The 17,937-nt window shown below is 45.5% G+C and overlaps 2 protein-coding genes across 3 annotated transcripts in view; both read left to right on the top strand.

The window, feature by feature from the left end:
- Positions 1-10,395, top strand: part of LOC139376147 (phosphatase and actin regulator 1-like) — a 49,233-nt gene extending 38,838 nt beyond the window's left edge. The window contains exons 8-12 of one of the 2 annotated variants that reach the window (XM_071118389.1): positions 3,884-3,948; positions 4,878-4,939; positions 5,901-6,045; positions 7,718-7,790; positions 7,988-10,395. In XM_071118389.1, coding sequence (XP_070974490.1) covers positions 3,884-3,948; positions 4,878-4,939; positions 5,901-6,045; positions 7,718-7,790; positions 7,988-8,003 — 361 coding nt within the window. In that variant the 3' untranslated portion in view covers positions 8,004-10,395. The remainder of the gene's footprint in view (positions 1-3,883; positions 3,949-4,877; positions 4,940-5,900; positions 6,046-7,717; positions 7,791-7,987) is intronic. The other variant, XM_071118390.1, reaches the window with a different exon arrangement.
- A 4,011-nt stretch (positions 10,396-14,406) lies between these two features.
- The window catches only part of LOC139376148 (PH domain leucine-rich repeat-containing protein phosphatase 1-like), a 75,880-nt gene continuing 72,349 nt past the window's right edge, over positions 14,407-17,937 (top strand). Inside the window, exon 1 of the mRNA XM_071118391.1 lies at positions 14,407-16,278. Within this exon, the coding sequence (XP_070974492.1) occupies positions 14,691-16,278 (1,588 nt within the window). The 5' untranslated portion in view covers positions 14,407-14,690. The remainder of the gene's footprint in view (positions 16,279-17,937) is intronic.

A 17,937-nucleotide genomic window follows, 5' to 3' on the forward strand; every position in this document is an offset into this window, starting at 1 on the left:
TGGTTGTTGTCCTTGATGATCTTTATGGCCTTCCTGTGACATCGTGTGGTGTAGGTGTCCTGGAGGGCAGGTAGTTTGCCCCCGGTGATGCGTTGTGCAGACCTCACTACCCTCTGGAGAGCCTTACGGTTGTGGGAGGAGCAGTTGCCCTACCAGGCGGTGATACAGCCCGACAGGATGCTCTCGATTGTGCATCTGTAAAAGTTTGAGTGCTTTTGGTGACAAGCCAAATTTCTTCAGCCTCCTGAGGTCAGAGGCGCTGCTGCGCCTTCTTCACCACGCTGTCTGTGTTGGTGAACCAATTTAGTTTGTCCGTGATGTGTACGCTGAGGAACTTAAGTTACTACCCTCTCCACTACTGTCCCGTCGATGAGGATAGGGTGGTGCTCCCTCTGCTGTTTCCTGAAGTCCACGATCATCTCCTTTTTGTTTTGTTGACGTTGAGTGTGAGGTTATTTTCCTGACATCACACTCCGAGGGCCCTCACCTCCTCCCTGTAGGCCGTCTCGTCGTTGTTGGTAATCAAGCCTACCACTGTGGTGTCGTCTGCAAACTTGATGATTGAGTTGGAGGCCTGCGTGGCCACGCAGTCGTGAGTGAACAGGGAGTACAGGAGAGGGCTCAGAACGCACCCTTGTGGGGCCCCAGTGTTGAGGATCAGCGGGGTGGAGATGTTGTTACCTACCCTCACCACCTGGGGGCGGCCCGTCAGGAAGTCCAGTACACATTTGCACAGGGCGGGTTCGAGACCCAGGGTCGCACAGCTTGATGAGTTTGGAGGGTACTATGGTGTTAAATGCTGAGCTGTAGTCGATTAAACAGCATTCTCACATAGGTTTTCCTCTTGTCCAGATGGATTAGGGCAGTGTGGTTGCGATTGCGTCGTCTGTGGACCTATTGGAGTGGGTCTAGGGTGTCAGGTAGGGTGGAGGTGATATGGTCCTTGACTAGTCTCTCAAAGCACTTCATGATGACGGAAGTGAGTGCTACGGGGCGGTAGTTGTTTAGCTCAGTTACCTTAGCTTTCTTGGGAACAGGAACAATGGTGGCCCTCTTGAAGCATGTGGGAACAGTAGACTGGGATAAGGATTGATTGAATATGCCCGTAAACACACCAGCCAGCTGGTCTGTGCATGCTCTGAGGACACGGCTGGGGATGCCGTCTGGGCCTGCAGCCTTGCAAGGGTTAAAACATTTAAATGTTTTACTCAAGTAGGCTGCAGTGAAGGAGAGTCCACAGGTTTTGGTAGCGGACTGTGTCAGTGGCACTGTATTGTCCTCAAAGCGAGCAAATAAGTTGTTTAGTCTGTCTGGGAGCAAGACATCCTGGTCTGTGACGGGGCTGGTTTTCTTTTTGTAATCCGTGATTGAATGTAGACCCTGCCACATACCTCTTGTGTCTGAGCCATTGAATTGCGACTCCACTTTGTCTCTATACTGACGCTTAGCTAGTTTGATTGCCTTGCGGAGGGAATAGCTACACTGTTTGTATTCGGTCATGTTTCTGGTCACCTTGCCCTGGTTAAAAGCGGTGGTTCGCGCTTTCAGTTTCGCGCAAATGCTGCCATCAATCCACGGTTTCTGGTTTGGGAATGTTTTAATAGTTGCTGTGTGTACGACATCGCTGATGCACTTGCTAATGCACTTGCTAATGCACTTGCTAATGAACTCGCTCACCAAATCAGCGTATTCGTCAATGTTGTTTGACACAGTGCGGAACATATCCCAATCCACGTGATCGACGCAATCTTGAAGCGAGGAATCAGATTGGTCGGACCAGCGTTGAACAGACCTGAGCGCGGGAGCGTCCTGTTTTAGTCTATAGGCTGGGAGCAACAAAATAGTCGTGGTCAGCTTTTCCAAAAAGAGGGCGGGGGAGGGCCTTATATGCGTCGCGGAAGTTAGAATAACAATGATCTAGGGTTTTACCAGCCCTGGTAGCACAATCAATATGCTGATAGAATTTAGGGAGTCTTGTTTTCAGATTAGCCTTGTTAAAATCCCCAGCTACAATGAATGCAGCCTCAGGATATGTGGTTTACAGAGTCAAATAAAGTTTGTTCAGGGCCGTCTGTCTGCTTGGGGGGGAATATATGCAGCTGTGATTATAATCGAAGTGAGTTCTCTTGGTAGATATTGCGGTCGACATTTTGATTGTGAGGAATTCTAAATCAGGTGAACAGAAGGACTTGAGTTCCTGTATGTTATGATCACACCACGTCTCGTTAATCATAAGGCATACCCCCCCCCCTCTCCCCCTCTTCTTACCAGAAAGATGCTTGTTTCTGTTGGCGCGATGCGTGAAGAAACCAGCTGGCTGTACCGACTCCGATAGCGTGTCTCGAGTGAGCCATGTTTCCGTGAAGCAAAGAATGTTAGTCTCTTATGTCTCTCTGGAATGCTACCTTTGCTCGGATTTCATCAACCTTGTTGTCAAGAGACTGGACATGTGGTATGCTCGGGAGCGGTGCGCGATGTGCCCGTCTCCGGAGCCTGACCAGAAGACCGTTTTGTCTGCCCCTTTTACGGCGACGTTGTTTTGGTTCGCCGGCTGGGATCAGATCCATTGTCCTGGGTGGTGGGCAAAACACAGGATCCGCTTCAGGAAAGTCATATTCCTGGTCGTAATGATGGTGAGTTGACGTTGCTCTTACAGTCGTAAGGAACTACTGGATATATGTAATAAAACCTAAGATTACCTGGGGTACCAATGTAAGAAATAACACGTAAAAAAACAAAATACTGCATAGTTTCCTAGGAACGCGAAGCGGCCATCTCTGTCGGCGCCGGAAGTAGTCGTCGTTTTGGTTCGTTGTGGAGATTTGATACGAGAGATCTCTCTCGTAGACCTTGCAGGCATAATAAAAGACGAGGGTAAAATCAAATTAGGAATGGCATCGTTTCAATGCATTTACTGTCTTAACTCTTGCATTCTCCCTACTTTTTTTCTTTCTGCCGAGATCCTTCTTCCCTTCTCTCCTGTGCTCTCGCTCACTCTCCCTCAATGTGACTTCCCTAGATAAAGGAACTAGGAGGGAGAATAGAGGTCGTGTGTGTGTGTGTGTGTGTGTGTGTGTGTGTGTGTGTGTGTGTGTGTGTGTGTGTGTGTGTGTGTGTGTGTGTGTGTGTGTGTGTGTGTGTGTGTGTGTGTGTGTGTGTGTGTGTGTGTGTGTGTGTGTGTGTGTGTGTGTGTGTGTGTGTGTGTGTGTGTCAGATGTTGTAAAGAGGGTAATCCATCTGGAAGTACATTAGGATCTCAATGAAGCAAAGGAGTCTTCTATGCACATGATGATCTTGAGAATACTGCTGCTGGTCTATAACAAATACACGAAGATGAAGGAAAGAGACCTGCTCACTGCCTTGAATTCAGTCAGTTTCTATTCATGTCTGGCAGATAATGGGTGTAGATTTCTGTACTGACTGAGATGCCACCAGTCCTGGCGTGCCAACTCGGCCATAGTTGACACCGGTGCTGCCTTGGCACTCAAGCTGTCACTCAAACGGTCACTTAGATTACACTGGCAGGATGGAGTCCGTTAAAGGAGAAGTGACAGCAGGGGAGTGACTAACTGGCTAGACGTGTAGGAAGAGAAACTGACAATTTCCCTCGTGATTTGGCTCGTGGTCTTAGGACTTGTCCTGAAACGACACGCACCGAAGTAGTGATCTGCTAAATTGAGGGGGAATTTATTAATGCTTGCATGTGTTTCTTTAGAATGGTAATTTGACTTGATTCTTACGGTTGTCTGTGGAGATTGGGCTAGTTGCCAAAGTTAGCGTTTGTTACTCAGGGGTTTATCATGTTGGTTGGAGGTTGCCTTGGACCGTGTTTGCTGTGCGGTTGATTTTGACCGTGCGTGTTTTTGGTTGTGTTTTCGTGCAGGCGGTTGAGTCAGAGGCCCAGTGCTGAGGAGCTGGAACAGCGGAATATCCTGAAACGTGAGTACTGTATGTACCTCTACTCCTTATCATTATAACATACCATCATTATATATAAACAGGACCGCAGCCATTTCCTGATCATCATCATCACCACTCTATTAAAGCCACACTAATGTCCCCCCGTTTACTGCTATTCCCAGTGACGACTTGACTAACCCGATTTGTACCATATTATTCGTAGAGAAGAGGGAGACACGGGCTGCAACTGTAAGACTCCAGGAACGAAAGTCTCCCCCCACAACACTGCCTAGGTTAGAGAAATAGGGCACGTCTTTGAACGTTCTGTTGGGACTGGCACTCCAAATCAAGAGAGCAGTGGCATCGTTACGTATTTAACATGGAACTCTGGTGTGCTTTGAGTCGCTAGTCTAGTATGTGTTTGGTCCTCTGCCTCCTTTTGCTTTTTACCTCCTTCTCTCTAAGGCTGGGGAGTGCTTGTCTGGTAGTTTGGAGAGCATCTGTGGAACAGGCGAAGGGGAATCTCTAGTGGGAGTGTTTCTTTCTTCTGAGCAAAACTGGATGTGACTTTTGGTCTGAATTAGTCCCGACGTTCCCTAGAAGTGAGCGATTTGTTATTTTAATGTAACTTTAAACGAGCCGACCAACTCCATGTTAATGAACGTGGAAGAACTAGCCATGTGGGAATGCTGGATAGGGAGACGGCTTTTCCCTTCCCCCGTTTCTGCCATCCAAATAGTCCGACATTAAACTGTTTATCGTTGCCTCTTTTTAATGCTTTGAGAAATTCAGCGACGTTGAATATTAAGAAGTGCGCTTGTGCTGCTGCTGCTGCATTTTTAATCAGCTACATTATGCAAATGAGGTGTTTATTCTCCTTCCAGTAGTGTTGAAATGTTGTCCAAGCACCTCAGCCCACTCACCACCATTTTGTGCCCTGAGACAGTCTAACCTCTGCTCCCTTGTGTTTCCCACAGCGCGCAACGAGCAGGAGGAGTTGGAGGAGAAGCGGGAGATAAAACGCCGACTAACGCGAAAGGTAAGGCAGGAAAGGAGTGTCCAAAAACCGGTTCAACTGCCAATTCTATCTAAATAGCTTTAGAAAAATGCTGCATAACCCCCGTGCGCAAACAGCGTGCCAACTGCCAAACGCTCCCTGTTGTTCTCTAAGGTGTTGGATGTGACACAACATTCACACAGCAAAGCAAAAAGCACAAAAATGACTCGCTCGGGGTGAGAGGAGAGAAAGGTGTCACAGCACTATAATACCCAAGGTCACTCCAGGAGACGATCGCCTCTTCAGTGCCCTTGGCCTATCAGTGACCCAAGCCAGATTATCTCTGCCCCACAGTGAGGTGTTGAGCATGTTCCTATCACCTTGAATTGCATAGCAGCACTGTCTCCTGCACCTGCTGTCTCTACAAACACCTTGCCGTCGTCCCAGGGATTCGCTGGAGCAGCTGTACAGTTCTGTACTTGCTGCCGCTTCGTGTGCATACCGCAATGATCAGGAGCTCATGCACAACTACTAGTCTTTCATTCTCGTAGTAAAAAAATAAGCCCTTTATCACACTACCAGATGTAGTCATTTAGCCCTAGGGGCTAGTATTTAGTCAAATTCACTAGTCTGATCAGTCGGTATAACTTGGTGGTTTTGGAAACCAAGCTTTATTGATGTTTAGGTTACCTTCAGTTCAGTAGCGTTCAGACCTGATTTGCCGCCTCCTGGTCAAAGGTTGACGTAGTGTTCTTTGCTCTGTACAGGCTATACTCCCAACGCACTACTCATCATGTGGAGTACAGTATAACGAGGTCGTTTCAGAAACCAAGCTGTATCGAAGCTGGAAAGACACTCAACCTAGTAGCTTTTAGAGTCCTGACCAAGGATCAGTTTATATAGTATAGGAACAGGTGGGACCTGATCCTAGATCAGGGTTCCTACTCTGAAATGTCTGTTGCATACAGTCCCAGATAGTTGCTGATCCTCTGTTTTGTTCCAGCTGAGTCAGAGGCCCACGGTGGAGGAGCTGAGACGGGCGAAGATCCTGATCCGCTTCAGTGACTACGTAGAGGTGTCTGACGCCCCGGAACACGACCGGCGGGCAGACAAACCCTGGACACGCCTCACAGCAGCCGACAAGGCAAGTAGTGGTGGGGATGGATGGGTGGATGGGTGGGTTAAGAGATATTTACTCAGCGCTTTGTTAGGCATTGTCATTTAGCATCAAATGGCCTTTTGAGGTTGTGTGTGTGTGTGTATATATAGCTTATTTAAAGTCGGGAGATGCTGCAGAGAAAACCATGTATGCCTACTGTACACATGCACAGCCCTCGGGAGCATATTAACATTTTCAGCCTCACAATGTGGATCTTCCCATCTCTTCCTCTATATCTATTATTTAGGTCCAAACAAAGGTTCAAAGCCTGTTGTTGTACTTCCCCTCTGCTGTTATAGCCTCTCTCAGCAGACTGCCCTGGATCAATCCCTCTCCGTTCTTCAGTTCAGAGCTCAAAGCATAATGCAGAAGTTCAATGCTAGGAGATGTGTGCTCGTCTCCTCACAGCACTTCCAGTGCTGCTGTTTATTCGTTCAGATGTCTTCGTTGTTGTTGTCGTCCCCCCTTACCACTCCGAGTCAACACCCCCGAGCAATCCGCCGTACGCCAGCTGTCAGAACATGGTTCTGACTTTTTAATGAGCTCTGTCGTTCTGAGAAGAGTGAGCCGTTCTCTCCCTCTGTAATCCCTGTGACGTGAGCAGCAGTGCTGGGATCCGAGCATACGGGGTCAACACCTGAGGACCATTTTGGGCGGAAAAAAAGCGAAGTTCGCTAATTCTGCCTTCCGTTACACAATGTTCCCCGGCGTTATGTAAGACGGTAACGAGGGGAAGGACAGACACTGCCGCAGGACCTCTCGCCCTTAACTGCACACGCTCCGTTGACATTAGATCGCTTTCCTGGCGTCTTAAGTTACCAGAGGTCAGGGCTTTTATGTCTTCCTGTTTTCAGTTCAGTAGCATCCTACACTGCTCAGGGGATGAGATGACGAGATGTTCCCCTGTGTCATCCTGTTAATTAGACTTGTCCGTGACATCGCCGGCCTGTGTCGGAACATGCCAGGGGGATTATCCAAAAGTCCCGACTGAGTCACCTATGTCGTTCCTGGAAGATTGAGTCATCCTTTTGGGACAAGATCATTTTAGGGATGTATAGCATCTAATCAGAGACGAAGTGCTGGTTGCACAATGCAAAACTTAAAGGAGGTGCCTCCGGTGTTATCTCAATAGATTAAAAGCAAGGGGAAGATGACGAGAATGATTTGAGTCATTTTGTAAGATGTCATTTTTCACCCTTGTAAATGTTGAAATCTCATCCGCCTGATGCAGCAACTTGCGCTAACCAACCACAGAGTAGGAGGGGTAATGATGCCGCGACACAGCTGGAAATCGCAGGATGGGGAGGGGTGTAAGCCGGGTCACGATGCGAGCACACCGGTTGCAGAATTCAGGATGACAAGCTAATGCAGACAGTTTGCTTAGTTCTCCCACGATGTGAAGATTCACCATCTAAAATATGCCTATCTTGCACTTTCCTGTTGCTCCATTTCTCAATCCAGTGGAAGGGGTGGAGAAATGAGAGAGAGAGAGAGAGAAGAGTGTTTAGCGGAGAGAATTAAGTTTATTCACTCTTGACCTTAAGAAGCGAGTAAATTATGTATAAAGTGTCTCTAAAAGGACACGGAGCAAGACTGCGTGACTTTCTTTTCGTCTTGGCACTAACCCTTTGTTTCCCCCTCTGTTTGTCCCTTACAGGCAGCCATACGGAAGGAACTCAACGATTTTAAGAGCAACGAGATGGAAGTGCATGAGTCAAGTCGCCATTTAACCAGGTAAAGAGCGTTGGCGTGTTTTAATGCTATGCATTTGTAAGCATGAACGCCCCTGAATGTCATGGTGGAAAGCAATGGCTGTACAAACCTGTGAATACTTGATATATGTTTATAGCATACCTATAATAATGAAGTTGCAATATTTGACCTTTGGAATCTGTACAAATGGCAGTATTTTCTGCTCCTTTCTCCCTCAGGTTTCACAGACCATAGACCATCACTGTCTGATTGGAACGCTGGACAGACTGGCTGTTTTCCACTGAGAACCATAAGTGCTGGACAGTAAATGGTGCCCATTTCTACAATAAGGCCATGTCTTCTGATCTGAAATGCCTTTCAATACCCTGCAACTGAGTTGGTCGGTAGCTTCCCCTCCAGAGACAAACAGTAGATGGACACCTGATTTAGTAGCACATAATCTACCCCCCAATTCCCACCCATCTTAACATCTTTTCTTTCTGTGTAACTGACTAGCTGGTCCCACAGCCTAGTGCTGAACGCTCAGGAAAGCACCTCCGTGCTTTGGGGATGATGGTAGTGGGATAGGCTGGTTGGGATTGGACACCTGCCATCTCCATCATTGACTGGCTGTGATGACACCTGTGCCCCTCCCTCACGGTGTCATTGGCTGTGATTGATCTGTTGCTCTTGGTGAGAGGAGCCTCCTCTTCCTCACTATCTCTTCATCAAAAAGGGCCGTTTTAACCCGTCTACCAATGGACCTTGGGAGAGATGGACTTCAACCACTTGGAGAACATTATCCTGGCTTGGTTAAGATTAACCTTGTGTTTGTAGAGTCACCTGTAGTGTTTGAATGGTGAAAGAGAAAAAGAAGTGGGGGATCCATATGACACTCCAGAATTGTGTGCAATATTTTTCCTCTGCTCTTCTTGGGTTATAGCGCCCTCTGGGGCTCACCCGGTGTCATTATGTAATCTCACCTCTACTTCTCCCCGACATGGGCAGTTCAATTCCCACTGTTACTGACAATGTTGTCTATTGCTAACTGTGAATTTGAGAGTGCAGACAATTTTTTTTGGTTTTGTTTACACTCTCCAAATATACATCGTGTTTATACAGACATGAAAGTAACAAGAGAATCACACTTCAATATTGTCCATTTCATGTTGGGATCTTAAAAGGGTAAATTAAATGAACAATGCAGCTGGCAGATAATGCACTAACTGTATATATGTGTTAAGGTTGAACAGCTTTTTAAATCATTTTAGTTTAGTTTTTAAAAGTGGTGCTTTGATTTTAAACTGAGTTGTGGCTTCAGGGGATGTCACAGGCCTCTGACGTTTGAATATAGACTTCCTCCGGGAAGAGAGAATCTGCTTCCCAAATGGCACCCTATTTCCTATAAAGTGCACTACCTTTGTCCAGAGCCATATGGGCCATGGTCAAAAGTAGTGCACTAAATGGGGAATAGGGTGCCATTTAGAACGGAACCCTTGGTTTGCCATCCAGGAATACTTTATGGTTTTTATTATTTATTGTTGAGGATCAAGCTTTTCTCTCGTTTTTGCATTCTTATGTTTAATGAACTCTGCTCATGTGAGTGCCCTGCACTTGGTTCTGTTTTTGGGGGATTTGTCTTTTTTTTTTTCTTCTTCCTGTGTCTATTTAAGAACAAGCAATATTCTTTCTGCCTCTTGGCAAACTGTATGAAAACTGTTTTTTTGTTTGTTCTCGTTTTCTTACTGTGGATATTTAAATCAGAGTATTCTTTTTTTTTAATTTTTTTTTTTACTCTTCTTGTAAATGGTCCTCTCTTTCATTTAAGTTTTTTGTTGTTGTGATTTTACAAAAGGCCCCGATGGTCATATTGGGATTGGATTCTTATTGGCCACTGTTTGATTTGTTTTTAAATGGTACCCGATATGCTTTACTCTTAAAATTGCTATACGAAAACGTTTGCTTGTCATAAGTTATGGTGAAGGGCCAGACAGGTCCATGGACCTGCATAGGAAAATGTATGAACGAAAAGACATGCTCTGTCATTTTGAACATCGTTGTAGTTCTGTGAGAAGATGCCCCAATGAAATTTACAAAAACATTCTGGAACATAGAAGGTATTGCACATTTAGTTATCAGCGACTGGGTCATTCATTATATGTTATATTAGTTTGAAGCATTTATGTTCAACATATTGCTTAATTTATTACACGGGTTATTCTCATTTACAATATTGTCCCGATGTGTTTATCTAATTTTCTTTGGGGTACCTTTAAGGAAGTAAAACCTTACGTTTTCTGCTCAAACCAGCTACCTTTTTGATTCCAGCATCATGCCACCCACATGTTTTCCCCCAACACGTTTTGGGCATTTTTTGTAGAATCTTAAAGATTTTGATCAATACCTTGAGGAGGCCCTTCTCCATTTGTCTATTGACAAATCGCCGCATAGCATGAGGATGGTGTCATGTTGGAATTGAGGAATATAAATTCCGCAATAAACTGTTTTTCCTGTTACGTGTACGCGGAGAGACTTAAGTCATTTGAAAATGAGTATTCTTCTTCTCCAATTTGGAAATATAGATTCCTTTCCATTTGCCATTTGAATGACCACCATGTCTCTATTAAACATCATTATGTATGTTGCAGTCTTTGTACGATCATTTGTTTGACATATATTTTCTCAAAGCATGGCAATATTACTATCAGAGGCTATTGGGTCTATGGCTGCCCAGGAATTGTAGCTAATGTGATGAGTAAAATACGTCCGTAGCCTTACTACTTTGGCTCTCATTCCATCCCCTTTAATCTCAAAGCTTATTTTGTGTCGGTATCTCATTTATGCTATTGGATCTTTACATTGATTACAACCTCTTCAGTCTCTCATTTGAAGAGGTTATCCAACACAGAGATCGTATAAATCACTATGTAATTCTATGGGTTATCCTCTCGTTTTATGGGTTATCCTCTCGTTTTATGGGTTATCCTCTCGTTTTATGGGTTATCCTCTCGTTTTATGGGTTATCCTCTCGTTTTACGGGTTATCCTCTCGTTTTATGGGTTATTCTCTCGTTTTACGGGTTATCCTCTCGTTTTATGGGTTATCCTCGTTTTATGGGTTATCCTCTCGTTTTATGGGTTATCCTCTCGTTTTACGGGTTATCCTCTCGTTTTATGGGTTATCCTCTCGTTTTACGGGTTATCCTCTCGTTTTACGGGTTAGTGAAGGTCCTGATCCCGACTAGTCTGGATGTGCCACTTGTTGTTTTTGGGTTTCATATTAGATTTGAATATCTCATTTCAAATCATTCAAACTGTTTTCGTCAAACTGAAAAGTCCATTTTGACATGGTATAACAATCACATGGTTATAATGGCCCTGGCCACCCCGTTGACAATTGTCTTTAATACTTCCATGACATGCAAGTGTTCACACGGACTTGTTTAAACATCTCAGAAATAAGCTTTGAGTATACTTAAAGGTCCCTTGTTACACCAGTAGAGTAATGTATAACTAATCCTATGTACAGAACTACAGGAGTCTCCCATAGCCAACCCTGTCATGCTTTACTTTGCACAGGTGGACAATGCATGTAACAGGTAGACCTGATTTGTGTCTGTCCAATAAATATTTTACTAAAAGGATTTTCCCAGCAATCACCTTTTTGACTGGTGTCAATTTATTTCAGCGTTTCAGTCGTACTCCAGGACTCAAAACAGTTGGCGAGACGTTCAGGCATAGATCACCGAGAGCAGCACTGGTGTGACCTGGGAAAAACATGACCCGATCAGAGTGATGGAAGACGTTATTCCACGGCCTCTGCGCCTTATAGGAAGGAGCCAAGAGTTTAAATCAAGTAAGTCAAACTGTTGTACTACTCAGCCTAGTTGTTACACTGTAATCTACTAACACTGTGGGTATAGGTTAATAAAAAGCTCAAACGTCAGCATACAAGTATTTTGTTCTGGATGTGTCAGTGTAGTTCATACATGCATAACACGTGATCAGAATTACTGTTTTACTTCAATTTGCCATGAAATCCCTAGTTTCAAAGCAACTGTTTTTCTGGAAGCTGTGCTGTGCCATATTCCCTACATTTTCCCCAATGTAGGCCAGCCCCCTAGCAATTAGAGTTCTAGCCAGTGAGCTTCAGCCCCTGGCCCTGTTGAGTGACGGCTAGCAAGATGCGCGCACACACAGCAGAGTGAGAGCGAGCGCGATGACGTGGTGCACATACGTGACGTAATGGGCGAAATTCAGGGGCCACTTTAGGCTTGTGAGCGCTACTTTTAGAACGATTGCCAAAAAAGTATACAAATGTACCGAATAATCTCTTTAAGGGTCTGGGGTAGCATTCAGAACAGTGTACAGTCAAGTGTACTAAATTATTAATTGAATGACTTCATTAGAATAAGGAAGGAGTGTTTTGTACTGAGCTTCAGCAAATGCCTGCACACCCTGTGGGTCCCCAGACCATGATTGGGACCAGGATTATTGTCGTTATACTGAGAGGAAGCGTCACTAGGTGGCAGAAGAGGACAATGGAATATCCTTGAGGGCAGCAAGTCGGCCAGTAGTTGTGGCCTTGTGAAATGGCGTCCTGATGAGATGGTGCTCAACTGAAGTTGATGGTCATCACTGGTCAAGAAGACTAACGTTATTTTCCCATGGAATTTGATGCAAGCACAAATCCTAAAAAAAACTTTTGCTAGATATTGAATATATTTGTATTAGTGTTGGGAAATACATGTTCCGTCTCCTATTGTAACATTTTGATATAGTCTTTAGAATGGTTTTATGCTTGATGCTCTTGACAAGTTTATTTTCCAGGTACAGTAACTTAATTTCCTACATAGTCAGACGGTTGAATCCGAGGTATCAAACAATTCCACAAGAGGGATATTCACTAAGGACATGGGCAGTGCATAAGGTTGTTGCACATATAGTGTCTTCAGATGGTATTCACAACCCTTGACTTTTTCCAGATTTTGTTGTTTACAGCCTGCATTTAAAATGGATTAAATTGAGAGAAAAAATATAACTGGCCTACACACAATGTTAAAGTGGAATAGTTTAAACTTCATTTTTTTAAAATTGATTTGTAAAAAATAAAGGTCTTGAGTCAATAAGTATTCAATCCCTTTATGGCAAGCCTAAATTAGTTTAGGTGTAAAAATGTGCAATAATAGTGTTTAACATGATTTTTGAATGACTACCTCACCTCTGTACCCCACACATTATCTGTACCGTCCCTCAGTCGAGCATTGCATTTGAAACCGTTTCAACCACAAAGACTGGGAGGTTTTCCAATGCCTCACAAAGAAGGGCAACTATCGGAAGATTGGTCAAAATAAAATAAAAAGCAGACATTGAATATCCCTTTGAGCATGGTGAAGTTATTAATTACACTTTGGATGGTGTATCAATACACCCAGTCACTACAAAGATACAGGTGTCCTTCCTAACTCATTTGCCGGAGAGGAAGGAAACCACTCAGGGAGTTCACTGAGGCCAATGGTGAATTTAAAACAGTTAGAGTTCAATGGCTATGATAGGAGAACTGAGGATGGGATCAATAACATTGTAGTCTGTACAGAATAGAAATGTTCCAAAACATGCCTCCTGTTTGCAACATGACACTTAAGTAATACTGCAAAACATGTGGCAAAGCAATTCACTTTTTGTCCTGAATACAGAGTGTTATGTTTGGGGCAAATCCAATACAACACATTACTGAGTACCACTCTCCATATTTTCAAATAGAGTGGTGGCTATATCAAGTTATGGGTCTGCTTGTAATCGTTAAGGACTAGGGAGATTTTCAGGATGAAAAAGAAATGGAATGGAGCTAAGCACAGTCAAAATCCTAGTGGGAAAACCTGGTTCAGTCCACTTCCCACTAGACACTGGGAGATGAATTCACCTTTCAGCAGGACAATAACCTAAAACACAAGGTCAAATCTACACTGGAGTTGATTACCAAGATGACAGTGAGATGTCCCTGAGTGGCTGAGACAGTTTTAACTTAAATCTACTTGAAAAGCAAGACCTGAACAGAGTTGTCTAGCATTGATCAACCAATTTGACAGCGCTGAAGAAGTTTGAAAAGAATTATGGGCAAATGTTGCACAATCTAGGTGTGGAAAGCTCTTAGACTCAGGGGTGTGAATAATTATGTCAATTAGATTTCTGTATTTCTTTCTCAATACATTTGCAAACATTCTAAAAACATGTTTTCAATTTGTCTTTATGGGGTATTGTGTGTAGATGGGTAAAAATATATAGAAATATCATTTTTTAAATTCAGTCTAACACAAAATGTGGAATAAGTCAAGGGGTATGATTAATACGCTCTGAAGGCACGGCAGACATGTAGCCCTTTGCTTAAAAATGATAAGGCTCTCTACCAAACAGGAGCCGTATTTCTGTGTATTACATATCTATTTACACCATTCTGAACATTGTCTGCTGTGGGTATTCACTTAATTTGGGAAATGTAGTTTTTACTTCGGTATTCCAACATGAAGTCCTTACATTAAAATACATTTCCCAGAAGGCAATACCGTATTGCGCCCCATTTGTCACATCATGAATATATATCGTTCTGTATTTGCGTAAGCGGTCTCCCGACGTTCATTTCATATTCTACCATAGTATTCAGTGTAAATGAGACACACAGTCACGTCTCCGCCCTTGTACCGATCTCAAACTTCGAGTCCAGACTCTTTTAGCGGATTTCCTTGGTAAAAATGTTTTCGGGTACAGCATGGGAGATTCCAACTGGAGCACGAAGGCAAATAAGTGAATGAAGAGCGGGATAAGTACACCGCCCAACCGGCGGATATTTACTGTATTGTGCTCATATTGACGCGCTTTTTTAATGTAGAAGGCTGATGTTAAGCGAAGTACGCACGGAGATTTAGTGTACTTTTCATTTGCCAAAATGGAAAGTGCGCGGACTGTCGTTGATATAGGCTCGGCAGATGTAAGTGCGAATAAGTTTAAGAAGCCTAGTGGACTGTCTGTCGCTCAGGGGACGCCTGTGGATGATGGCGGTGGAAATGTGGCAGCCTCTCGTCTAGATATTAGAAATTCCCATGCTGCGTTGGGGTCTAGTGCTTCGAATAAAAGTAATGGAAGCACATCTACGAATGGTCGGAGTTTATCCAGTAACTCCAACTCGCTCCTGTTGAGACGGAGGAGGCTGAAGAGGAACCTCTCTGCAACCACTGCCACCTCAGCTGTCACTGCCGCCTTCGGCGCCAAGATGAACTCGGCCATCTCCTCTGCGTCTCTGCATACTCGGAGTCTGGATAGGAAGACGTTGTTGAGGCATCGGCAAAACATGCAACTACAGCCTTCAGATAGAGAGTGGGTGCGAGGGGATCTTCACAGGGGATCCATACACGTCCACGATAAACTCACGTCGCCTTCATATCCTAGGCCGGTGGTGTGCACGATGGATACTACAGCCGGCGAGATGGCGCTCCGTATGAGCAAACTCTGCAGTAAGTCGAGCACTGTATTGCGTATATTTTGTAAAGACAACTTAAAGACTGATCAAAACGGCAACTGTAATGTGAAGTATACATATAATGACGCCCAGTCTAAGCTAAAGGAAGATGAAAGTATCAAGTGCAACCATTCGGGACCCCCAGAACTCAGTGGCGGCCTATCGGACCAGCCAAGTGACAGGCTGAGGCTACTGCTTATGGAGAACGGCGATGAGAGGCAACAGGATTTAGATGCAAAACTTTTTACTCTAGACTCAGAGTCGCAAGATAATATAACTAACTCGTCGGATCTGAATTCTAACCTGGATCCTCCTAACGATTATGATTCAGAACAGAGGCTGAACGGACTGGACAGCTACGGGCTCAATTCTGGTTCAGACGTGGAGAGCAGCAGTGCATTCGATGACCTCAGCAGCTCAGGGGTCCGGCTCAGTGAGCACCGGGACTCCCTCAGTGACGACATGATCCTGGGCACAGACGCATCCATCCTGAGCCCTACTTTTGATCGAGCCATGGAGGGCCACGAAACCTATGGAAGCTCCTCAGACGAACTGGAGCTCGACTGTCCTACCACAAACGTTGACCCCATTCTCCCCAATGGCAACACTGTCGCTGCCAACTACAAGTTTAGCAACGGTGGGGTGACAAACGATATGGGGGCAGGTGACAGACTCAAACTTCTCAGTCTGGGCAGCCTGCCACCCAGCAGTAGCAGTCGCTCATTGTCCCGGGCCTTTATGAGCGTTAACACGCCCGACATCCAAGAACCTGACCATCGGCAAGGAGGTTTGAAAACTGGGTTGGGGGCGACCGATCAGGATAGGGACGCAGCAGGAGACACCAGTCCCACACTTTACGTTCAGCTCCACGGTGAAGCTGTCAGGAGGCTTGGGCAAGACGAAAGGCCTCTCCAGATCCAGAATGACTTTCTCTTCAAACTGGGATTTAAGGACCCGTGGCGCGTGCAGGAGGAAGGGATGAACACCGAGCTTGGCTCTCTGTTGCGGTTTTACGCAGGTAAAAAGCCACTTGCTCAATGATTGTTTGAGGCGCTGTTGAGGTGTGAAAGATGTGTGGATGTTATTACACCAGGCATTATGTTGACACATGGTCAGAGAATCAGTGGCCCCTGATTTAATAGGTGTCTCTTGAAGTTGGTAAGAGGGGAACAGCCATGTACCTTGTCTTCAATTCACTTTCTTGTGCATTTTGTGCCATTTTTGGTGATGGAATTCAAGGAAGGAACTGTTGCACCTAATGTACACTTGTGCATTGGTGTACACCTCCCTGCATGTCATTCCAAAGCCTACAATGTCTATTTGTATTTGAGAATGGCATTAGCCTACATGGTGCAGCTTAATGCCATGTTATACCATTGTAACTTTGATCTCGACCTACCCTACAGGTGCTCAAAGTAAACCCTTTAGCACCTCGCCTCTCCTTATCCCCCGTGTAGAAACAGACTATTGTCCTCTGTTATAATGCCCTTGCAGATGGTATAGGACGGGCCCATTCTTCCCTGTTGTCATTAACTGTGAACTTTGACAGGCGAGGTGAGCGTAACAGTCCATATTCCATGCAGGACGATAATGATAGGCAGATATAAGACTCTGGGAACAAGTGTTGACAAGGTAAGTAGGAAGTGAAGCTCACCACACAATAACTGCTTATCCAGTATCACCATAGTGTGTGTATAGCTCACACACATTTTGAACACCCGTCACCTAACGTGTTCAGGCTTGCCGACCAGGCCTGACTGTGTGTATATACTGGCATGAGGTCTTTTAAGATTAACAGGGAAGGTATGCTTTGGGCAAAGTTGCCCTGCTGAAGGCAGTAGGGACAGTCTTTTTAAAAACATTTTTAGCGTGGTTGTTTTTTTCCCTCTTCTCCCTCCGTCTTTGTTGAACCGTGGCAGCACACTCCGCTCCCATCGACACGCATGATATGGCCACAAAGCCAGCGCTGCAACTTATGGCCCTCAGACATGGGCCCTGTTACAGCTTTGGCCCATTATCATTGCAATGAAAGGCATGAATGCCTGTGTGGGCGGATGGATGGATGGGGAGAGGGATAGAGGAGTGGATGGGTAGAGAGAGAGGGATGTAAGGGGGGCTTGGGGGACCATAAAACCCCAGCTCTTAAATGTATTCAGTAAATTGTGGTCATTTAAATGCTGCACGGGCCCTGTCCTCCAGACACCCTGCATCCTGGACTGTCACAGTAACTGCCTGCCTGCCAAGCTGGGTTTGCATGCCCCAGCCCCAGCCTCAGTCCCATCCTCAGCACTAGCCCTAGCCTCAGTCCCATCCTCAGCACTAGCCCTAGCCTCAGTCCCATCCTCAGCCCCAGCCCTAGCCTCAGTCCCATCCTCAGTCCCATCCTCAGCCCCAGCCCCAGCCTCAGCCCCATCCTCAGCACTAGCCCCAGCCCTAGCCTCAGTCCCAGTCTCATCCTCAGCAATAGCCCCAGTCCCAACTTCAGCCACAGCCTAAGCCCAGTCCCATCCTCAGCACTAGCCCCAGTCCCAGCCTCAGCCACAGCCTCAGCCCAGTCCCATCCTCAGCACTAGCCCCAGCCACAGCCTCAGCCCAGTCCCATCCTCAGCACTAGCCCCAGTCCCAGCCTCAGCCACAGCCTCAGCCCAGTCCCATCCTCAGCACTAGCCCCAGTCCC

Source organism: Oncorhynchus clarkii, chromosome 20, assembly GCF_045791955.1.
Source record: "Oncorhynchus clarkii lewisi isolate Uvic-CL-2024 chromosome 20, UVic_Ocla_1.0, whole genome shotgun sequence".
Classification (NCBI taxonomy): Eukaryota; Metazoa; Chordata; class Actinopteri; order Salmoniformes; family Salmonidae; genus Oncorhynchus; species Oncorhynchus clarkii.